Consider the following 20,689-nt stretch of genomic DNA (forward strand, 5'->3'; position numbering starts at 1 on the left):
ATGATGAAAAGAAAGAGAAACAAAACTAACTGTAAGTAAATATCATTTAAGAGAACAAGCATAAAATTATACAAGAAAGGTATGAAGAAAATCAAAGAAGTTAAGGATTATTTGTTTAATAATTTAAACAAATTTAAATTTAGTGAGATAGAGTTTTACTATGCAACCTTGTACTCTGCACTCATGTGTACCAGCCTGGCCTTGAACTCAGAGGTATGCCTGCCTCTGCCTCCTAAGCCCTAGTATTAAACAGATGTGCTACCATGTTCAGCTTATTATTTTTAACTGGAAGGTCATGGAAAATTCCATATAATGAGCTCAAGACAATGAGTCAGATTTATTTTAAAATATATAGTGGAATGGACACTCCCAGAAATATGGAATACATGTGCACAGAGGAGAAAGACATCTGAGAAGCAACACAAAGTGTGAGTAAGTTATGGAAGATGACATCACTAAGATAAACCCTAGTTGTGATCTGCAACTATGAACATTGGAATGTCTTTAATGAACACACTCTCTCACATGTGTATCTCATTTTTAATCTATACATAGACATTTAATTGACTACTTAATTAATATGTTGTTCCTGATTTTCTTGCCCCAATGACAACTGCTTTCAGATCCCTCCAGCTCTAGAGCCAAGAAACACATAAAAGCTCCTAATGACATGCACAAGAATCCTCACAACAAAACAACCTATATAATATCTCAAACATGGAAATGTCCATGACCAGAGAGGGATCATGACCTGTTCTTAAATGGAATAATTTATAGTAAAGGGAATAAATAAGCTGTAGCTTTTCACAACACTATGGAGGAATTTGAAATGCAGATAAAAGAATCAAAGGGTATCACTTTGGTAATGAAAAATAGGACTAGTTACCCTCCAGTGACAGAGTTACTAGAAGGGGACAAGAACATTTCCAGGGTGTTAAAACTGTTGCTTCTTCAACTGTGTGCCAATTTCCCATGACATTCTATGACCATCTTCACTGTGCTCTGACTTTTCAATATATGTCAGTCAGACTGTTGATGGCTCAGGGTCAAGAGCTTGTGCTGCTCTAAGAGATGACCCAAGAGTTCAGTTCCCACACCCACATCAGTTGGCTCACTAGTGTCTATAACTCTAACTCCAGATCTGACCTGCAGAGGCACCTTCCCATAAGACCCACATTCCCATAACATCCCAACTCCATAATTCACATAACAAAAATAACTTTAAAATTTTTTTTAAAGTTTAAAGACAAAACTAATAGCAAAACAGACTTTTAAATTATATCCATATTAATTGTATTGTTTTATTCAAATTTCAACATTTACTAAGCAATCTCTTCTAATATAATATGGCCTTTCTTTACAGATAATAAACACTGTGTGACTCAAGCTCAGATCCCTAGTGATACCACTCTTCATTCAAAAGGTTTATTTCATTTCTGTTTTTTTCCCTTTTTTTTTTAATTTATATATATATATTATATTATTACGTAAGCACTCAAGGAACTTAGCCCAGATGTTCAGTTAGCATGGTGATGAGTGAAGATCTCACAGCAATTAATATCTTTACTAATGCCCCAGCTACATAATTAGATCAGTAAGTCCATAGAAGCATGTATGAGATTAATAAAAGAACAACTGAGCCTCATCAAAATGCCCTCAACTGCCACTAAGGTATTAGTAGCCCCAAAAGAAATATAGGAAAACAAAAATAATCTGTTTGTCCTATGGTGTATGTGAAGAAAACGTAACAGAAATAAAAATCCAACCAATTCAACATCAACTTAAATCCTGACTTTAGGGATCAAATATTGTAAAGCAAACAGAACAATTTGAAGCAGCATACTCAGACTCAACTAACACGTTTTTAAGGCATATTTACCACTCATGAAAATTGTTAAAACACAGTATGATCAAAAACCATGAATAAGCATGGTTTTTGTGCCAAAAAAAGGTGTCATTATTACAATAAGTTCAGTGGTATAACACACTTAACATATAACTATATCCCAAACCTGTTTTTTTATAAGTCTAAAATTACACTTTAATTTCATGGTTCTAACAAGTGACACTGTAATAAACAAAACACAACCAAATGTACAACAGAAATTTCTCCTATTTCTTTCAGAAGACATATTAGTACAGAAATACCAAAAAAGAAAAAAATAAGCATCAGAAATCCTAGACTGCAGTCTCCTGCTACTACTAAATAGTTTTAACATCAAAAAGCAAGTCATTTATTTCTTTGAACTGTTGTGTCTTCCTGTTAAGTAAAGCAGCTAATTAAAGGCACCTTTAAAGGTTCTTTAAATTCAAAGAATCAGAAAATCCAAGAAAGAAGAGGAGGAAGAATCAATGAGTGTTCACTACAAAAGCCTGTAAGCCAATGTCAACTAAGAACCTGATAACCAAAAAATGAAGCAGTCTTCTCAAGGACCTGCAATAATGAACACTTCCCGGGGAAGCCCAGGTTTCAAACAAAATCTAAAATAACTTTGTACAGCCTACAAAATAGCTCACTTACTTCTGCTCTTATTATTCTGAGAAGAAAGCTAAGGTTAATAAAGTAATTACTAAAAATATGGTATGCTAATTGTTAACAAAACTGTCATTACAACCTTTTCAACATATTTCACCCGAGTAAGTATTAGACATTATCACTATGGAGGGGTTGCTATACTCTAGACACAGTCCTGTGAGCGGTCTTCACTCTTCACAGTAACTTGTAAAGCAGACACTGTCAGCAGTCCCTGTCCCAGCTCATTAGACTGGGCTTTCAAAGGTCAAAACACTTTCACCATGTCATAAAACTAATAAATGGAAATGCCAAAATTCAAATTCCAAGAAGACTTGACTCCAAAATCTAAGTCTTTCACACCACTGTGCCCTCTCTGGTACTTACTGCTAACATGCCATTTACACTCAGGCGTAGTAGCATGTTCTATCCAAATTGATCATATATCTGCACGTGTAGTAAAATATACAGTAGATTTTATAAAACTTAACTTTAACTCTGGAACCCGAGCCTGTAACATACAGGGTTTTTGTCATTTTCTTTCTAATTAAATACATGGAGAAGTGTTTCCTCCTAGATCCTTCAATTATCCTGCTTCTTCTGCCTGCTAAGACAATAGTTAAGGCAGAACTCCATGCCTTTTATACTCGGGGTCCTTCAGAATCTACTGAATAGCAAATCCACAGGTTAAGTGTCAATTCTAGGTTCTCCTGAAACATGACCTCTCTTGACTCTCTGACACTCAAGTGACTTATAAGTGTTAGACTCATAAGGTCAGGCTGAGTTCACTCATTGTTCCCTACTTGTTAACTTTCTAGAAAACTGTATTTCAAAGAGAGCTGTGTATAACTAACATTACTGGTATTTACGTAATCCAGTAAAGACAATTCTGCCCATGCTAAAAGCAAAACCTATAGTTTCTAATAACTTCATAAAATTACTAAGAATCGAAAGATGTCTATGAGGTGGATTCATCTCATAGGTGAGCTTCAAGCTCAGATACAATAAAGAATCTTAAGAAGCAGTCAAACAGAAATGAATTATAAATAAAAATCAAGAAAATATCTTACTGATAACTAACCATGACAGAAAGAGAACATCTTTATTTATAATATTTGACTCTGGTTCAACTGTATTTAAACTTATCATTGAATTGGCAACACGACATCCTGAGCACTATGTACTTTTTGTTAACTGTGAAGTCTGCCTAGTGATACCCAAGCATTTTGTCCTCATCTACCAGAAAACAGGAGCATTCGACTAAGAGCAACACAAATTTTATGAATGCTGACAGATGATGAATTTCTAAAAGCAATAAAATTGCATCTTTAATGTTTATACATTATTTTTGTAAGTTTTAAACTAAATATATTTTTATATTTTACTATAGAATTCATCAAATCAAATGCATCATAAAGTTCCACATAATTATGTTTGTCTTAACCTGTTTAAAATAGAAATTTGCAAATGATGGCAATATGGAGTTAATCATCTTACTGCCAAATACATAAACTTTCCAAACACTAATTACTTAAATAAGAATTCAAAAGACGGCATAAGTTTTATAAACATCTTGTTATATATAAATTTAAGTCATTCTAACAGAAATTCTGAAATACAAGAATTTGTATTTTTGTATTCTGAAATACAAGAATTGTATGATTATAAATGTATATTAACTGTACAAATTAATGGGGTTCATTATGACATTTTCAGACATGTATACAACATATTTTAATCTTATTTATCCCTCTTATTACTAGAAACTCAGAAATGCCTACAAGTCTACAAACAATGTAAAAATACCTTTAGTAACTGGCGGTGTACAGTCTTCTGATGGGAGACCTGTCCCCCCATCCTTCCAGTATGGATTCAATTCTCTCTCCAGCAGCGTGGTCTATAACAAAATATTGTGAAAGGTTAGAGTGGAAAGGTCAACCCAGAATAGAAATGATTACTAAACTTGAAGTGGCTAACTGTCAGATATGCAAGCCTAGACAAACCATTTACAATTCTTAAGATATGGGATGTAACTTGCAGGTAACAATGTCTAACTCATGTTCATATGTTTTTACTGAACACCTCCCATGTCTCACGATCTCCAAGACTAACTCAGGAGATTATTTTATAAAACTTAGACAAGACATTCTAAAACTCACATCCTCTGATGCTCCATATGGCCAGCAGCTTGAGTACAAACCAAGATAATTACCATATTTACATTTACAATTAGATTGGAGGAAAAAAGACACAAAGAACAATGCTGACTACATAATCCTCAAATAACTTGACTGTATTTTCCACTTGCTAATCTATATTACTTTCAAAGTACATTATAAGGACAATCTACAAGGCCACAAGCTACAATACTTCTATACTTTGCGGGTTCACATTTTTACATCTTTGATTTAAATCCAACCTGTTTTGGTCTCTAAGGATTTCCCACTGTTTTCTTGCCATTAAAGAGAAACAATAACATCAACACACTTGTTTCATGCTTCCTATAGAGTTCTATGAACCTTGAAAACATTCTTATAAGTAATTTGTAAACACGAAGAAGGCTCAGTTGATTGTTCAACTGTAATTCATGAGAGTCATATAACACACAATTGCTCAACTACATTCACCTAAATGTACACATCTAGTATATGTCTTATGAAAAGTATATTTTATGTGCCTGTGTCCAGGTGTGAATATGTGAACATGTGTGCAGGTGCTTGCCCAGGCCAGTATTGGCTCTCCTAAAGTTGGGTTACAGGTATCCATAAACCACACACACTGGGTTCTGAATTGAATCTGGGTCCTCTGAAAGAGCTGTGATGCTCTTACCCACTATCAGCCTGAATCTAGTATATACTTTTATACAAATTACATACTTATTTTTACTTTATGCATATTTTATATGTATGATCTGCCTACATGCATGCCTGAGTGTCACGTATGTGTAACTCCCAGAGGCCAAAGAAAATATCGAAACCCTTGGAACTGTAGCTACAGATGGCTACCAGTTGCCATGTGCTGAAAGCCAAGTTTGGGTCCTCTGGAAAGAACAGCTAGCAGTCTTGACTACTGAACCATTTCTTAAGCCCTTGTATACTATTAAACAGTTTCCTACAAGAAATTTATTTTAAAAAATTTGTTTCACAGTTCTTAGTTCTGATTGTTGTCAAACACCACTAAAAAAAAAAACCTATTTTACAAATAAATTGGCATTACAAATAGGGCATTTACATAAATAAAACACATAAAACAACTTATTAGTTTATTTAAGGCAAATTAAAAAATTAAAACATGGAAACTGCGTTCTCACCCGCTCTAACGCTTGGGTTTTCTCCCGTTCTATTTGTCTTAGAGTTTCCTTTTCAGCTTTGAGTGATGATGAGGACACAGTTTTAATGGACATAAAATCAACAGTCATCCACTCTTCACGCTGTTTAAAGAAAGAAGCCAGTTAGATCATCACTTAAGAGCGTTTAAGATTAGATAAGATTAGAGATAAGATAATATTAGAAAAGATTAGAGACTGCAGGTACCAGCCAGGAGCAAACACTGCATGGCTAGCCACTCACAAGTTTCTCATTTTTGTTCTACCTTAGTCTCTCCCTCATAAAAGTATGAAAAAGTACTCACCTTCCAAGCTTGTTTTAAGGAGTGAACAAAATAACAAGTATAAAAAGCAGCCAACATAGATTCTAGTGCACACAATCAAATACTCACCTTCTTCCTTCATCTGTGGCTAAGTGGGTAAAGTACATCCTTTCTTACGTATATGAACCAGAACTCAAAATGTATTTACTATTAAATTACAAGCCCTGATAAGCCAGTTATGACATAAGAGGAAGAGAAGTAGACACACACAGGAGGTTCAGACAGGAGAACAGTGTTAGGTAAATCCCTCAAAAGAGGAAAATGCCAACAACCATAGCTGGGAAAAGTCTGAATGGCTGCAGCGAAGATGAGATACATCTTCCGTAGCAGAAGGCCAGTCTGAACATCAGCAATTAGCATTTCTGTGGAAAAGGTTCAAAACCTACTGCTAAAGTCTAACTCCTCTCTTGAAGAAGCTATAATCATCAGTGTAACATCCATCTGTTCTTGGAAGCTATCATTTGTCTCTGAAATCAGGTGGGTGCTCACCTGAGAAGTGTAGCTGTCACATTCTTCTTCTGTCCTTTTGTCTTTCACTTTCCAGGTCTTTTCTTTGCCAGGTATCTGGGAGGGAGCAGCCTCAACCCACTCGTCTTCAGAGCTCTAACAACATTTAGCATATATGTGACATTCACAAATTTGCATACTTATATAAAATAGACCTACAAAATACCTTCTAGTGTACAGTTGGGAAACTCGGAGGCTAATGGGATCATATGAGCAAATACCAAAGCAAACCCAGTGAGAAAAAAAAATATTGCATGTGTCGATGTGCATGTTCTGTGTGTGGTGTTTGTGAGTGGTGGATGGGTATGTGTGTGAGAATGCACATGCCCATAAACATGTATTTAGGTCACTCTGTTCTACTATTCCTCACTTTATTCCCTTGTGAACGTCTCTAATTGAACTTGGGCATGGCATTCTAATTCTAATTGAACTTGAACATGGGCATTTTGGAAAACAACAAACAAAGCACAATAAATAAATTTTAAAAATAATGGTTTTTGTCGCAGGGTAGTGGTGGCGCACGCCTTTAATCCCAGCACTTGGGAGGCAGAGGCAGGAGGATTTCTGAGTTTGAGACCAGCCTGGTTTACAGAGTGAGTTCCAGGACAGCCAGGGCTATACAGAGAAACCCTGTCTCGAAAAAACAACAAAACAAAACAAACAAACAAACAAAAAAAACCCAAAAATACAAAGAATGTTTTTTGTTGTTTTCTCCTCCTCCTCTTTCTCTTCTTCTTCCTCCTTCTATAGGAGTCTTAAGTCAGATCTCAATGTCCCCTTCACAACTGAATAACCAAATAAAGCTCTAGGAGTTCCATCCTTTCTGCCCCTCTTCCTTTCCCAGTCTCTATCCACCAAACATTTGGAGTGCTACATGGAAATCTGACCACAGTATCTATATTGCTTGCTTCCTGTCACTAAGACTTCGGAATCTCCTTCCTTCCTGCTGTCAGAACCCAGTTTTGTTTGGAGAAGTAATCAACCCTAAACATTTCTAGGCCACCACAGTCTACACATAACCCCTTTCTTCTTGAAAATAAGTATAAAAGATATGACCTGCTTTCATTTATTCTGAGTCCCCACAGACTAGAACTGGTACCCAACACTCTCTTCTTTTTGGCCCAAAAGATAAACAAATAAACAAATTCTATTTTGAAGACTTAGATATTAATGTCTATGAAGAAAACAGAAGTACAAAAGAAAAGACCCCAGTGTTTTAAAACTTTCTTATATATATGTAACTTATATATTAAGTATATATAAACTTATATATACTTTCTATAAGCAGTACTACTTTAAGGTCTCTTTAATACCCATCAGATCCTACACACTTGTCCTGAAGTCATGCTCCCCCAGCCTCCAAGTACAGTCCTGGTACCCACTTACTGAGGAGCTGTCAGTCGACTCACTCTGTTTCTGACATTTCTGTTTCTTCCTCTTCTTTTTCTTCTCTTTCTTTACTTTTTTTGAATGCTTGTCCTTTTTCTTCTTTTTCTTCTCAGAATGTTCCTAATAATTTTGAACAAGTGTAAAGGGAATTTAATCTTACCGAATTTTAACAAGAAGACACTTTGAATAAGAAGAAAAACCCATGTTCCAAGAGATTTTACATCTTTCATGAAAAGAAATTAAAATTATGACACTACATTAGAGAAATGTAAAACTCTCCAAGAAACCTTAATATACTTTCTATAAGATAAGCATGACTAATCAGTGAAGTAGCTCAGGGATTTTTTTTTTTTTTTTTTTGGTTTTTCAAGACAGGGTTTCTCTGTGTAGCTGTGGCTGTCCTGGAACTCACTCTGTAGACCAGGCTGGCCTCAAACTCAGAAATCTGCCTGCCTCTGCCTCTGCCTCTGCCTCCCAAGTGCTGGGATTAAAGGCGTGCGCCACCACAGCCCGGCGTAGCTCAGATTTCTTACAAGAAAAATATGAGGAAAGTTTTGGTTACATTATTTGTATGCGACCAATATTATCAATATTATATTTAAAGATATATACATACAACCAGTTATTAATACATATTAAGCATTTATAAATTCTTAAAAAACAGATTTTTAATAGTCTCAATTTAATATCCACAAAAAAAAAAGTGAGTGGATGACGGGCATATAACCTCAACTAAATCTTGCTATAAAGTATATACAGAGATCAAAATATCATAGTGTACTCTATAAATGTAAATCAACATTTGTTAATTAAAAAAAAAAACCTGCACCAGTGTGAGGCACAGCTAGAAGGCAAGCTGCTGAAAATTTGTAAAAATAGAAAAACAAGGCTTGATGAGGGAAAAAGACATAAGTTGTAAAACATTGTCCTTTCGGATCTAGAAGCTTCCTAAAAATAGATCACAGATTGATAACTAAATCTGGTAAGCCAACACAAATAACAAAAGCTTTTCATATCATGGTGAACCTCTCTGCTCAAGACAGACATTTTATTAACAGAAGAGATAAACTTCAATAATAGCAACTACCTCATAGTAAAGATATAACTGACAACTTGACTTCAATCCCTATAACCACAAGGTAGGAAAAAACTTAGGGACGTTATCCTCTGACCTTAACATATATAACATCACACATACAGACACACAGACACATAGACAGACAGACACACACACACACACAGACACACAGAAGAAATGTAAAGAAAGAAATGTTCCTATTATTAACTTGAATAGTATTTGGGGGTTTTTTTGTTTGTTTGTTTTTTTAAGACATAAACCATGCCTTTAATCCCAGCACTTGGAAGGTACAAGCAGGCAGATCTCTGTGTGTTTATAGCCTGCCTCCTCTACATAACAAGTTCCAGACCAGTCAGAGCTACATAGATACCCTTCCTCAAACTAGCAAAAACAACAAAATAAGTCAAATCATTATATTACACTTCAGCATGTCTGCTAATAGTCACCTGTGAGAACTGTTCAATTCGATCATTCACATCAGGCAGCATCCATGTGTCCTCACCTCGAAGTTGCTTCAGTTCTTTACTCCTTTGTTCTTTTTCGAAATTATGTTTAGCCTACAACAAAAGAATACAAAAGACAAACTGACAATTGATACATCTACTTTTCAAGTACAAAAACAAAAACTGGTAGCACTTTCATATAAAGACTCCTAAGTCAGTGAATGGTCTATTGTTACCAAAAAATTTGCTTCTACTACTGTAGAAACCATTTGAAAAAAAATTAAAATAAAATTATTAAAGGGCAGAGAGTCAGTGTCTAAATTAACAAAATCAGAAATGAAAAGGGAGACATACCAACAGAAACTGAAGAAATTCATAAAATCATGAGAGTCTACTACAAAAGCCTAAACTCAACAAAACTGAAAAATCTAAATGAAATGGATGATTTTCTAGACAGATACAAGTCCCAAAGTTAAATCAGGACCAGATAAACTATCTAAACAGTCCCATAACTCCTAAGGAAATAGAAGCAGTCATTAAGTCTCTCAACCAAAAAAAAACAAACAAACACCCAGGGCCAGATTGTTTTAGTGCAGAATTCTATCAGATCTTCAAGAAGTTCTAATACCAATACTTCTCAAACTTCCACAAAATAGAAACAGAAAGACTACTACCTAATTCATTTTATGAAGCCACAATTATTCTGACACCTAAGCCACACAAAGACCCAATAAAGAAAGAAAACTTCAGATCAATTTTGCTTATAAATATTGATACAAAAATACTCAATAAAATTCTTGCAAACAAAATCTAAGAATACATCAAATGATCATTCACCACAATCAAGTAGACTTCATCCCAAGGATTCAGGGATAATTCAATATACGGAAATCTATCAACACAATCCACTATATAGGTAAACTCAAAGGAAAAAAGTCACATGATCATTTTATTAGATGCTTAAAAAGCATTTGACAAAATACAACACCCCTTCATGTTAAAAGTCTTTGAAAGAACAGGAATTCAAGACAAATACATAAACATAATAAAAGCAACATACAACAAACCAACAGTCAACATCAAATTAAATGGAGAAAAACTTGTAGCAATTCCACTAAAATCAGAAACAAGAGAAGAATATCCATTCTCTCCCTATTTATTCAACAGAGTACTTGAAGTTCTAGCTAGAGCAATTAGACAACAAAAGGAGGTCAAAGGGATACAAATCGGAAAGGAAGAAATCAAGGTTTCATTATTTGCAGATGATAGGATGATATACATAAGCGACCCCAGAAATTCTGCTAGAGATCTCCTACACCTGATAAACAACTTCAGCAAAGTGGCTTGATATAAAATTAACTCAAACACATCAGTAGTCTTTCTCTAGACAACAAACAAATAATCTGAGAAAGAAATTAAAAAAACAACACCCTTCACAATAGTCACAAATAATATAAAGTATCTTCGCGTAACTCTAACCAAACAAGTGAAAGATCTATATGACAAGAACTTCGAGTGTCTGAAGAAAGAAATCAAAGAAGACCTCAGAAGATGGAAAGATCTCCCATGCCCATGGACCAGTAGGATTAATATAGTAAAAATGGCCATCTCACCAAAAGCAATCTACAGATTTAATGCAATCCCCATCAAAATTCCAACTCAATTCCTCAAAGACATGGAAAGAGCAATTCTCAATTTCATATAGGAAAATAAAAAACCCAGGATAGCGAAAACTATTCTCAACAATAAAGAACTTCTAAGGAAATCACCATTACTGATCTCAAGCTGTATTACAGAGCAATAGTGATAAAAAAAAAAAAAAAAAAAAAAAAACAAACAAAAAAAAACATATGGTATTAGTATAGAAACAGGCAGGTAGATCAATGGAATAGAATTGAAGACACAGAAATAAACCCACCCACCTATGGTCACTTGATCTTTGACAAAGAAGCTAAAACCATACAGTGGTAAAAAGACAGCATTTTCAACAAATGGTACTGGTCTAACTGGCAGTGTACATGTAGAAGAATGCAAATTGATCCACTCATCTCCTTATACAAAGCTCAAGTTCAAGTGGATCAAGGACCTCCACAGAAAACCAGATATACTGAATCTAACAGAAGAGAAAGTGGGAAAGATCCTTCAACATATCAGCACAGGGGAAATTTTCCTAAACAAAACACCAATGGCTCAGGCTCTAAGATCAACAATTGACAAATGGGACCTCATGAAACTGAAGAGCTTCTGTAACAGAAAGAAACTGTTAATAGGACAAAACAGTAACCTACAGATTGGGAAAAGATCTTTTCCAACCCATATCCAATAGGGGGCTAATATCTAAAATATGCAAAGAACTCAAGAAGTTAGACTCCAGAAAACCAAGTAACCCAATTAAAAACTGGGGTAAAAAGCTAACTAAACAAAGAATTTTTTTAAAGATTTATTTATTTTATGTATATGAGTACACTGTAGCTGTCTTCAGACACACCAGAAGAGGGCATCAGATCCCATTACAGATGGTTGTGGGCCACTATGTGGTTGCTGGAAATTGAACTCAAGACCTTTGGAAGAGCAGACAGTGCTGTTAACGGTTGAGCCATCTTTCCAGCCCAAACAAAAAATTTTTAGCTGAGGAATCTCAAATGGCTGAAAAGCACCTAAAGAAATGTTCAACTTCCTTAGGCATCAGGAAAATGCAAACCAAAATGACCCTGAGATTCCACCTTACACCAATAAAAAACTGCAGGTAACAGCAGATGCTGGAGAGGATGTGGAGAAAGAGAAACACTCCTCCATTGCTGGTGGGACTGAAAGCTGGTACAATCACTTTGAAAATTAATCTGGTGGTTCCTCAGAAAATTGGAAATAACTCTCCCTGAAGACCCAGCTACATTACTCCTGGGCTTATAGCCAAAAGATGCTCCACCATATAACAAGGACACACGTTCCACTATGTTCATAACAGCCTTATTTATAATAGCCAGAAGTTAGAAGAAACCCAGATGTCCTTCAACAGAGGAAAGGATAAAGAAAATGTGGTACATTTACACAATGGAATACTACCCAGCTATTAAAATGACAACTTCATGAATTTTGTAGGCAAATAGATGGAACTAGAAAATATAATCCTTAGTGAGGTAACCCAGACCCCAAAGGACATATATGGTATGTACTCACTCATAAGTGGATACTAGCCCAAATTCTCAGAATACCCACAATACAACTCATGGACCATATGAAACTTAATAAAAAGAAAGGGCATAGGGTGGATGCTTCAAACCCACTTAGAAGGGGGAACAAAATAATTACAGGAGACAGAGGGAGGGAGGGTCCTGGGGTGAAGGGGGGAGAGGAAGGAAAAAAGGGAGGTGCAGAGGCAGGACCAGGTATGAAAAGAGACAGGAGAGAAGTCCACAGGCCCCGGAGAAGGAATAGAAATAAGGAGCAGTGGAGGTAGAGAACTTGGGGAACTACTAGAAAGTCCCCAACACCAAATTCAAGGAATTCAAGAGGCTCCCAGGACCCAATGGGGATGACATTAGCCAAAATATCCAACAGCAGGGACATAGAACCTGAAGAGACCACCTCCAGTAGATAGACATGGCCCCCATTGGAGGGATGGGGCCAACCTGCCCCCATCTAAACATTTTTAACCCAGAATTGTCCCTATCTAAAGGAAATGCAGGGACAAAAATGGAGCAGAGGCTGAAGGAAAAGCCATCCAGAGAGACACCACCCCCCAACTGTGAGATCCATTCCAACCACAGACACCAAACCCCCAACACTATTGCTGATGCCAAGATGTGCTTGCAGACAGGAGCCTGGTATGGCTGTCCAAGAGGCTCTGCCAGCTCCTGACTGATAGATAGATGCAGATACTCACAGCTAACTAATGGACTGAGCCTGGGGGCCCCAGTGGAAGAGTTAGGGATAAAGGAGCTGAAGGGGATTGCAACCACATAGGAAGAACAACAGTGTCAATTAACCAGACCCCTCAGAGCTCCCAGGGACTAAACCACCAACCAAAGAGTACACATTGGCCAGTCGATGGCTCCCACTACATATGTAACAGAGGCCTGCCTCATCTGGCATTAGTGAGAGGGGAGGCGCTTGATCTTGTGGAGGCTTGATTCCCCAGAGAAGGGGGATGCTAGAGGGGTGAGAGAGGAGTGGGTGGGAGGGAGGGGAAGCACCCTCTTAGAGGCAAAGGGGAGGGGGGCGGGTGGGAGGTTTGTGGAGGAGAGACTGGGAAGGGGGATAACATAAGAAATGTAAACAAATGATTAATTTTTAAAAAGCTATCAATAGCTTTCCTTTGGGACTACCATCTTCAGTAAATTCGGGTCCAAATCACACACGGTATCCAGTCCAGGTCTAACATATGTCCTCTTTCCTCCCTGTCTCAAACTTGGAGTCACTTAACCTTCATCGTCCCTGCAGCTAGTTCTTTTGACTTTTGCAAAAATTATAAAGCTGACTTTTTTCCATGCCTTCCAAATAGACAATATCTGTACCCCCAGTACAATTGACTCAGAAAAGTTATCCTCTTAAAAAGAAAGAACCATATGGGTAACTTCTAGTCAGCAGTCAACAACAGTAATACAATGCAAGAAGTTTCTTCTGCTTTCTCATCCATCTCTCAAATTCCAAAACTGACTCTTCGGTCCTTATCAAACTGCATGTAGACCTGTATAAAATTCTTCACAGCTTACAAAGAGTTTCGTCCAAAAACTGCTTGAAATATCAGACAGTCATATTGAGCATTCATTATACCTATTTCGAAATCAGCTAATAAGCTTGATGTTTTATCTGACCAAGACTAATTGCTCACCCATTCTCTTAAAACGTGACTCAAGCCATTACTCATTCTTCCCATTTCTTTTCTACTCTTTACATACATCTAAACTTATTTAAAATTCTTTTTTCATAAAACAAAAACCCTAAAACATCGTCAAGGAACATTCTGTTGTCCAACTACAAATTCATCTTTTTCACTGTCACAGTCAGGAATAACTTGTCAGATAATTCAATAATTTACTTCTTCCGTTTTTTATAAATACCATACATTTCACTGTTAATGAGAACTGTTTCCAAAACCTGCGGGGGGCGGGGGGGGGTTGGAACACATATTCTGAGTTTCTTATGCTAGACAGTATTTCCATCAGTAAAGGCTGGCCTAAGCCTGGAGCTTAAAGTAAACGCGTGGAGGAATCACCAATGTATTCAAATGTGTCCTGCTTCCAATATTGCTGGAGCAATGACTCATGCTTCGACTAATAAGAAGAGTCCTCAGGTGTGACACTGAACACAGAAGCTGAGCAATCCAGGCGGCGGAAATGTCGAGAATAAGTGACTTTAAAGCTAAGGAAACTGGGAGGAAACCCATCAATCTCTCTGCAGGGAGAAACAGCAAACAGAGCCGGTCAGAGCATTTAGGAGACAACCGCACTGGGAAAAGAAACCAAAACCGGACAGCGTGAGATATCGAAGTGACGAGAGGACTGGGTAGACTGCCTCCCAGGATTTTTCAAGTCCTACAACTTTAAATAACATTCCGAGACCCTAAGATTTAAAAAAACAAAAGCATTTCAAGAACTAAAGATAGATATTCTGGGAAAGCGCTTACCTAGCATGCAGAAACCCTCACTACAACCCCCAGTTTAAAAAAAAGAAGAAAGAAAATTCTCCAAAGCAGGAGTACCTGGCGTAACACCTCGGCCCTGGCAATACGGGTCTGTTCTTTTCGCTCTTCGATACTGCTAGCACTTTCAAATCTCACACCGAACGCCGCCATAGTTGTCGCTGTCGTAAAGCAAGGAAGTCGTCAGGAAACTTCGGTTTACGACTGTCGTAATTAGAAAACAAATCCGGATTTCAGAATAGTAGTGGAAGGGGGGCGTTACTATGCCAACAGAGCAGTCGCAGATCTGAATGTTTCTCTTCTGAAAGGTTCCGCGGAAACTTGATAGCCTGCTGCAGAGTTGACCTTCCAGTCATACTGGATTCGCTAAGCGCTGAGTGTCAGTGTGCATTATTATGCACTTTGCGCTATATTAACTCATTTCTCGCTAGGATTCTTAAAAACACCCCAGTAAGCTAGAAGTTGCGTCTAGACCTCCCCCTTCTTGCCTGACTTCCTGGGGTGGTGTACCAGCCTGAAGTGAACCTGATCAGAAAGTCAGATCATGGGAGGAAAGATTGCTCTTAAGATTCAGTATTTTTCGTTGATGTGTGTCTTGAAATATATTTAAAACTCGGGTAGAGAGATAGTTCAGTAATTTAGGGTGCTAACTGTTCTTGCAGGAACTCACGGGGCTCATCAAAACCATCCCTACCTCCATTTCCAGGAGACCCGTCTCCCTCTTCTGACCTCCACAGGCACTGCAACTACATGATGCATTTACATAAAAAGGAGACATAACACATGAAAATATTTTTTTTCAATATCTGGAGGTTGAGACTTGGTGTTGCACAAGCCTGGGTGCAGGAAATGTCCTCATTGCCCAGAAGAAAGATGCCTTGGTGGTGAGCTTATCTCTCATAAAACAGTGACCTTGGTTGTATTTATTGCATCTTGCATAATTAAGTCTCTGTATCAAAAGATTAGTTCTCATCTGTGCTTCATTTGAGTGGCCCACTAGGATGGTAATAGGGAAATTGAAATAAGCCATTTCTCTCTTCTTTTGTCCGCGTCAACTCAGCAGAATTTAAAATGACAAACTTCAATTGTTACAAACCCTTTCCCTCCCCCAAAAGCTAGTCTTTTATTTGATTCCTTGTGTTTGGGAGGCAGCTAATGCAAGGGTAACCAGCCAATTCAGAGTTGATAGGAAGGTCTGCGGTACCTGCCCACTCCATAACCAAAGGCCCTCGAACGAAACGCCTTGCCATGAAGTATTGCTAGCCACTCTGATGGTTTTCGAAAACCTTGCTTCTCAGTAGGAAGAGCCTTGAAAATTCAGTTTATTGCTTAGAAGGAATACTCATGAGCCCTTGTACTGAAAAGAGCCCCAGGAAATGAAAACGTCAAGAAACTAAAAACCAGATTTTGAAACTTTCTCTCTTATCTTCTCATCCCAAGATACAATGGTGTTGAGAGGCCAACTGATATTGTTACAGCTAAGGTGGAGTGGACAATCATACCCTGGATAATAGTGAGGCGCTATTCATTCTATGGGGCCTGCTCTGCTCCATCTGTGTAAAGAAAAACACAGATAAGGCCTAAGCCCTGCTAGACATTGAAATGTCTTCTGTGAGGACAGCCTAGGCTCAGACATGCTGAAATATGGTCGTCTAGTGAATCTAGAGATGTGTCATGCACATCAGGTTTTCACTGTGCTTTCACTTCCTCTTCTGTCTGAACTTTCCTACCTTTACCCTCTCTTTCACCCTCCTATTATTTTCCCTCCTGCTCACTTTCTTTCATTGTTGGGCTTCAGTCATTAGAGCCTCCTTCCAGCTTTCATTCCCATCTAAGGCCTTTGTTTGTCATTCATCTCCCAGGTCAAACAAACATCCCTTTCCCCAATCCAAAATCTAATGTATCCATCTTCCCATTACTGCCCAGATATTATCAAATCAAGACTTAATGCTATCATAGCTCTATATCTCTAGTTGACGTTTTCTTGAGCACCCATTTGCTTGCTTGTTTTCTGGGTGATCTCCTGGATATCTACCACATGTGAGTTCAAGAACTTGGGCGAATCATTGAATATACAGGAAAAAATGATTCATCTGTTCATAAGTGTTAAACACAGTCCTTTTCATATTCATAGTCATACTTGCAAGAACTAAAAAGTTATCATGTAGAATCTGTACTTTTAAAAATTGGTTGGGGATGAAGAGGTGGCTCAGTAAAGCGCAACATAGCATCAGTAATAGATAGTGTCGGGGTTTGTTGCCCACCTATGGGATGGATCCCAAGTTGGGCCAGTCACTGGTCAGCCATTCTTTCAGTCTCTACTTCATTTATATCTCTGCATTTCTTTTAGACAGAAACAATTCTGGGTTAAAAATTTTGAGGGTATGTTGGTGCCCCCATCTGCCCACTGGGGGCCCTGTCTAACTACTGGAAGTGGACTATTCAGGTTCCATCTCTCCAGTACTGGGAATTTTGGCTAAGGTCACCCACTTTGAGTCTTGGAAGTCACTCACATTCCAGGACTCTGGGACTTGCTAGAGATTCTCCACCACCACTCACCCCCAGAAGCTGCATATTTCCACTCATTCTTCTAGGATTCTCTTCTGTTCCCCCTTTCCCCTTCTTCCCCTAACCCCCTCTGACCCAGGTCCCTTCCTCTTTTCCTCTGCCACCCATCATTATTTTGTTTCCCCTTCTAATTGAAATGTAAACATCCTCACTTTGGCCTTCCCTCTTGTTTAATTTCTCAGGGCCTGTGGGGTGTACCACAGATATTCTGTACTTTTTTGCTAACATCTACTTGTCAGTGAGAACATACCATGCATGTCCATTGGTCATGGTCAACTCACTCAGAATATTTTCCAGTTTCATCCATTTGCCTGCAAAATTCATGATGTCTTCATTTTAATAGCTGAATAGTCTTCCACTGTGTAAATGCACCACATCTATTCTTCCGTTGAAGCCCATCTGGGTTATTTCCAAATTTCTATTACCAACGAAGTGTAATATGCTTGTTTCCTGTGTCTCAGTAAAACCTTCACTTGCTTTTTTTGCAGCATGACGATGAGATTTGTGGTCTGGAATGATACCTTATATTTTTCCTTTTTTCTCCACAGTGATTTATTGTCCTTTTTCCTGTAAAGGTTTCTGGAACCTATAAATAGAGCCACATGACATCAGGTGAGGCAGCAAGAGAGCTTGGAGCAACCTTTCTTTTTTCTTCAGAGGTCATTTGAATGTTATGCTCAGCATGTGTTTCTTCTTAGGTAAGCAACTTCATTTTGTGTGTTTACTGAAAATAAAGCAGCACCTGTTTCTCATTATCCTGCTGCCTACATGATTTGGAATCCCTGAATGTATGTGTCTGTCTCAGTGTAATGGCTGCTAAATGAATTTGCGGTCACAATTGTACTGTGTTCTGCGTTCTGTTTACTCCGATTTCACACACGGACCACTCAGCAGTGAGTAGCACCTCTGAGCTTACAGCAACTGCTGTGGTTGTCAGCAGATGCATCATCTGCAAGATTTGCTTGGGGTGGTACGACTAAAGACCTATGGCTGTATCGCAGAGGAGAAAAATGGATAAATCAAAATTGTATTCGGACTGAAGAATGGCAGCCCTGGGAAAATAGACTGTAGAAACCACAGAGACATTGTGGATCCCTTGTATTCCCTACACCACACCAATTGTGATGATTTGCATATGCTCCACCCAGGGAATGGCACTATTAGAAAGATGTGGCCCTGTTGAAGTGGGTGTGGCCTTGTTGGAGTAGGTGTGTCACTGTGAGTGTGGGTAGTCAGTCTACCACCAGCAGCCTTCAGATGAAGAGGTAGAGCTCTCAGTTCATCCTGTACCATGCCTTCCTGGATGGTGCTGTGCTTCCTGTTTTGATGATAATGGACTGAACCTCTGAACCTGTAAGCTAGCCTCAATTAAATGTTGTCCTTTATAAGAGTTGCCTTGGTCATGGTGTCACTTCACAGCAGTAAAACCCTAAGACACCAATTAATCAAAAACTCTTGGCTATCTACTTCCACATCCATAACCCAAAGCATACTGTTCTCCTGTGTCCAATGCTAACATATTCATTATCACAAACCAATACTCACTTCTCATTTGGATTATATAAAAGCTTCCTGACTGGTTCCTTTTATCCCTTTACTGCCTAATCTTCACAGAGAAGTCAGATGTTCCTTTCAAAATGGAACTAAAAGTGTCACTTGTTCCAAAGAGCTTGCAGTCTCAAAATGGTAACCAACAAAATTTTGGCATATCCTAAATTGTCTCTGACCTTGCCTCCACTGGGACCATTCCTCAGTATCTGGGGTGCAGTAGGGATGGTGGAAGTGGTTCAATGACCTCTAGAAGAAATCAAATCTAAAGACACTCAAGTTCATTATATACAAAGTAAAATTTGAATAAAACTATCACACATCTCCTGTATACTTTAATTAACTTAAGCTTACTTATAAACACAATATAAATATGCTATGTATGTAGTAGTTATACTGTTTCATTCATGTAGTAGGTGGGTTCTCTAGAGTAACATAACCAACAGAATATATTTATTATAAAATGGATTTGTTAGATTAGTACACACGACAGAGGCTGAGTAGTTTAACAATGGTCATCTGCCTACTGGAAAGAGAGAGAATCCATTAGTTGCTTGGTCCATCAGGCTGTTACAGCAGTCCCTGAAGAATGACAAATTCAGGTCACATTGTAAAGCAAAAGAAGCTGTCAGAGAATGGTAACGTCAGTAACAGAAGGGGAAGGCATATACATGAAACTGTTTTTTCCTCATACCTCTTTACATCTGGGCTGCCTAGAGGAAGGTGTTGTCAATGAGTGCCCTACTCTCAACCCCGACAGGTACTAATTAACAAACATGTCCAGAAGTCTGTGTCAGTGATTCTAAATGACTTCAAGGTAGCAGTCAAGAACAATTATCTTGGCTGCAGGAAGCATAGTAAGAGAATGATTTTCCTATTGTTTTTGGTCTCCAGTTGGTGGAATCCATGAACACATGGCTGAGTCTCACCCTTTTTGTTACATACACACACCTCCTCCTTGCAGTTCTTCACTTTGGCCTTTTACCTTAGCATTTTTACAGTAGATTTTCTCTCAATCTGAAATTCTGTTTCCACATGTAAGTAGATAACTAACTCTCCAACCTCAGTCACATCTTCACTTAAAACTCCTGTTCTTACAGAGAACTGTCTACACCTTTTTAGAAGCTGAAACCCACCAAGCCTGCTCACTCTCTTCTTAGCTTCTGGACCTGATCTACATCTTTTTTCTCTATGGGAAAAAATATGTCACTTCTGATCATAATGTATGTTTCTCGATTATGCTTATTCTTACCGCTCTTTCTACAACTCACCAGTGAACATAATATACCACTTTCTCCACCAAAAATTATGCGTGACATGCAAAAGGAAGATCAGTAAATTAACAAAGAAAGAAT

The 20,689-nt window shown here is 38.0% G+C and overlaps 1 protein-coding gene across 3 annotated transcripts in view; it reads right to left on the reverse strand.

The window, feature by feature from the left end:
* Positions 1-15,421, reverse strand: part of Cwf19l2 (CWF19 like cell cycle control factor 2) — a 57,193-nt gene extending 41,772 nt beyond the window's left edge. For 2 of the 3 annotated variants that reach the window (XM_076926160.1, XM_076926159.1), the window contains exons 1-6: positions 15,279-15,421; positions 9,581-9,691; positions 8,054-8,176; positions 6,650-6,763; positions 5,823-5,942; positions 4,319-4,409 (exon numbers count right to left, since the gene is read on the reverse strand). In XM_076926160.1, the coding sequence (XP_076782275.1) occupies positions 4,319-4,409; positions 5,823-5,942; positions 6,650-6,763; positions 8,054-8,176; positions 9,581-9,691; positions 15,279-15,371 (652 nt within the window). In that variant the 5' untranslated portion in view covers positions 15,372-15,421. The remainder of the gene's footprint in view (positions 1-4,318; positions 4,410-5,822; positions 5,943-6,649; positions 6,764-8,053; positions 8,177-9,580; positions 9,692-15,278) is intronic. The other variant, XM_076926161.1, reaches the window with a different exon arrangement.
* Positions 15,422-20,689: the final 5,268 nt, after the last annotated feature.

This window comes from Arvicanthis niloticus, chromosome 27 (genome assembly GCF_011762505.2).
Source record: "Arvicanthis niloticus isolate mArvNil1 chromosome 27, mArvNil1.pat.X, whole genome shotgun sequence".
Classification (NCBI taxonomy): domain Eukaryota; kingdom Metazoa; phylum Chordata; class Mammalia; order Rodentia; family Muridae; genus Arvicanthis; species Arvicanthis niloticus.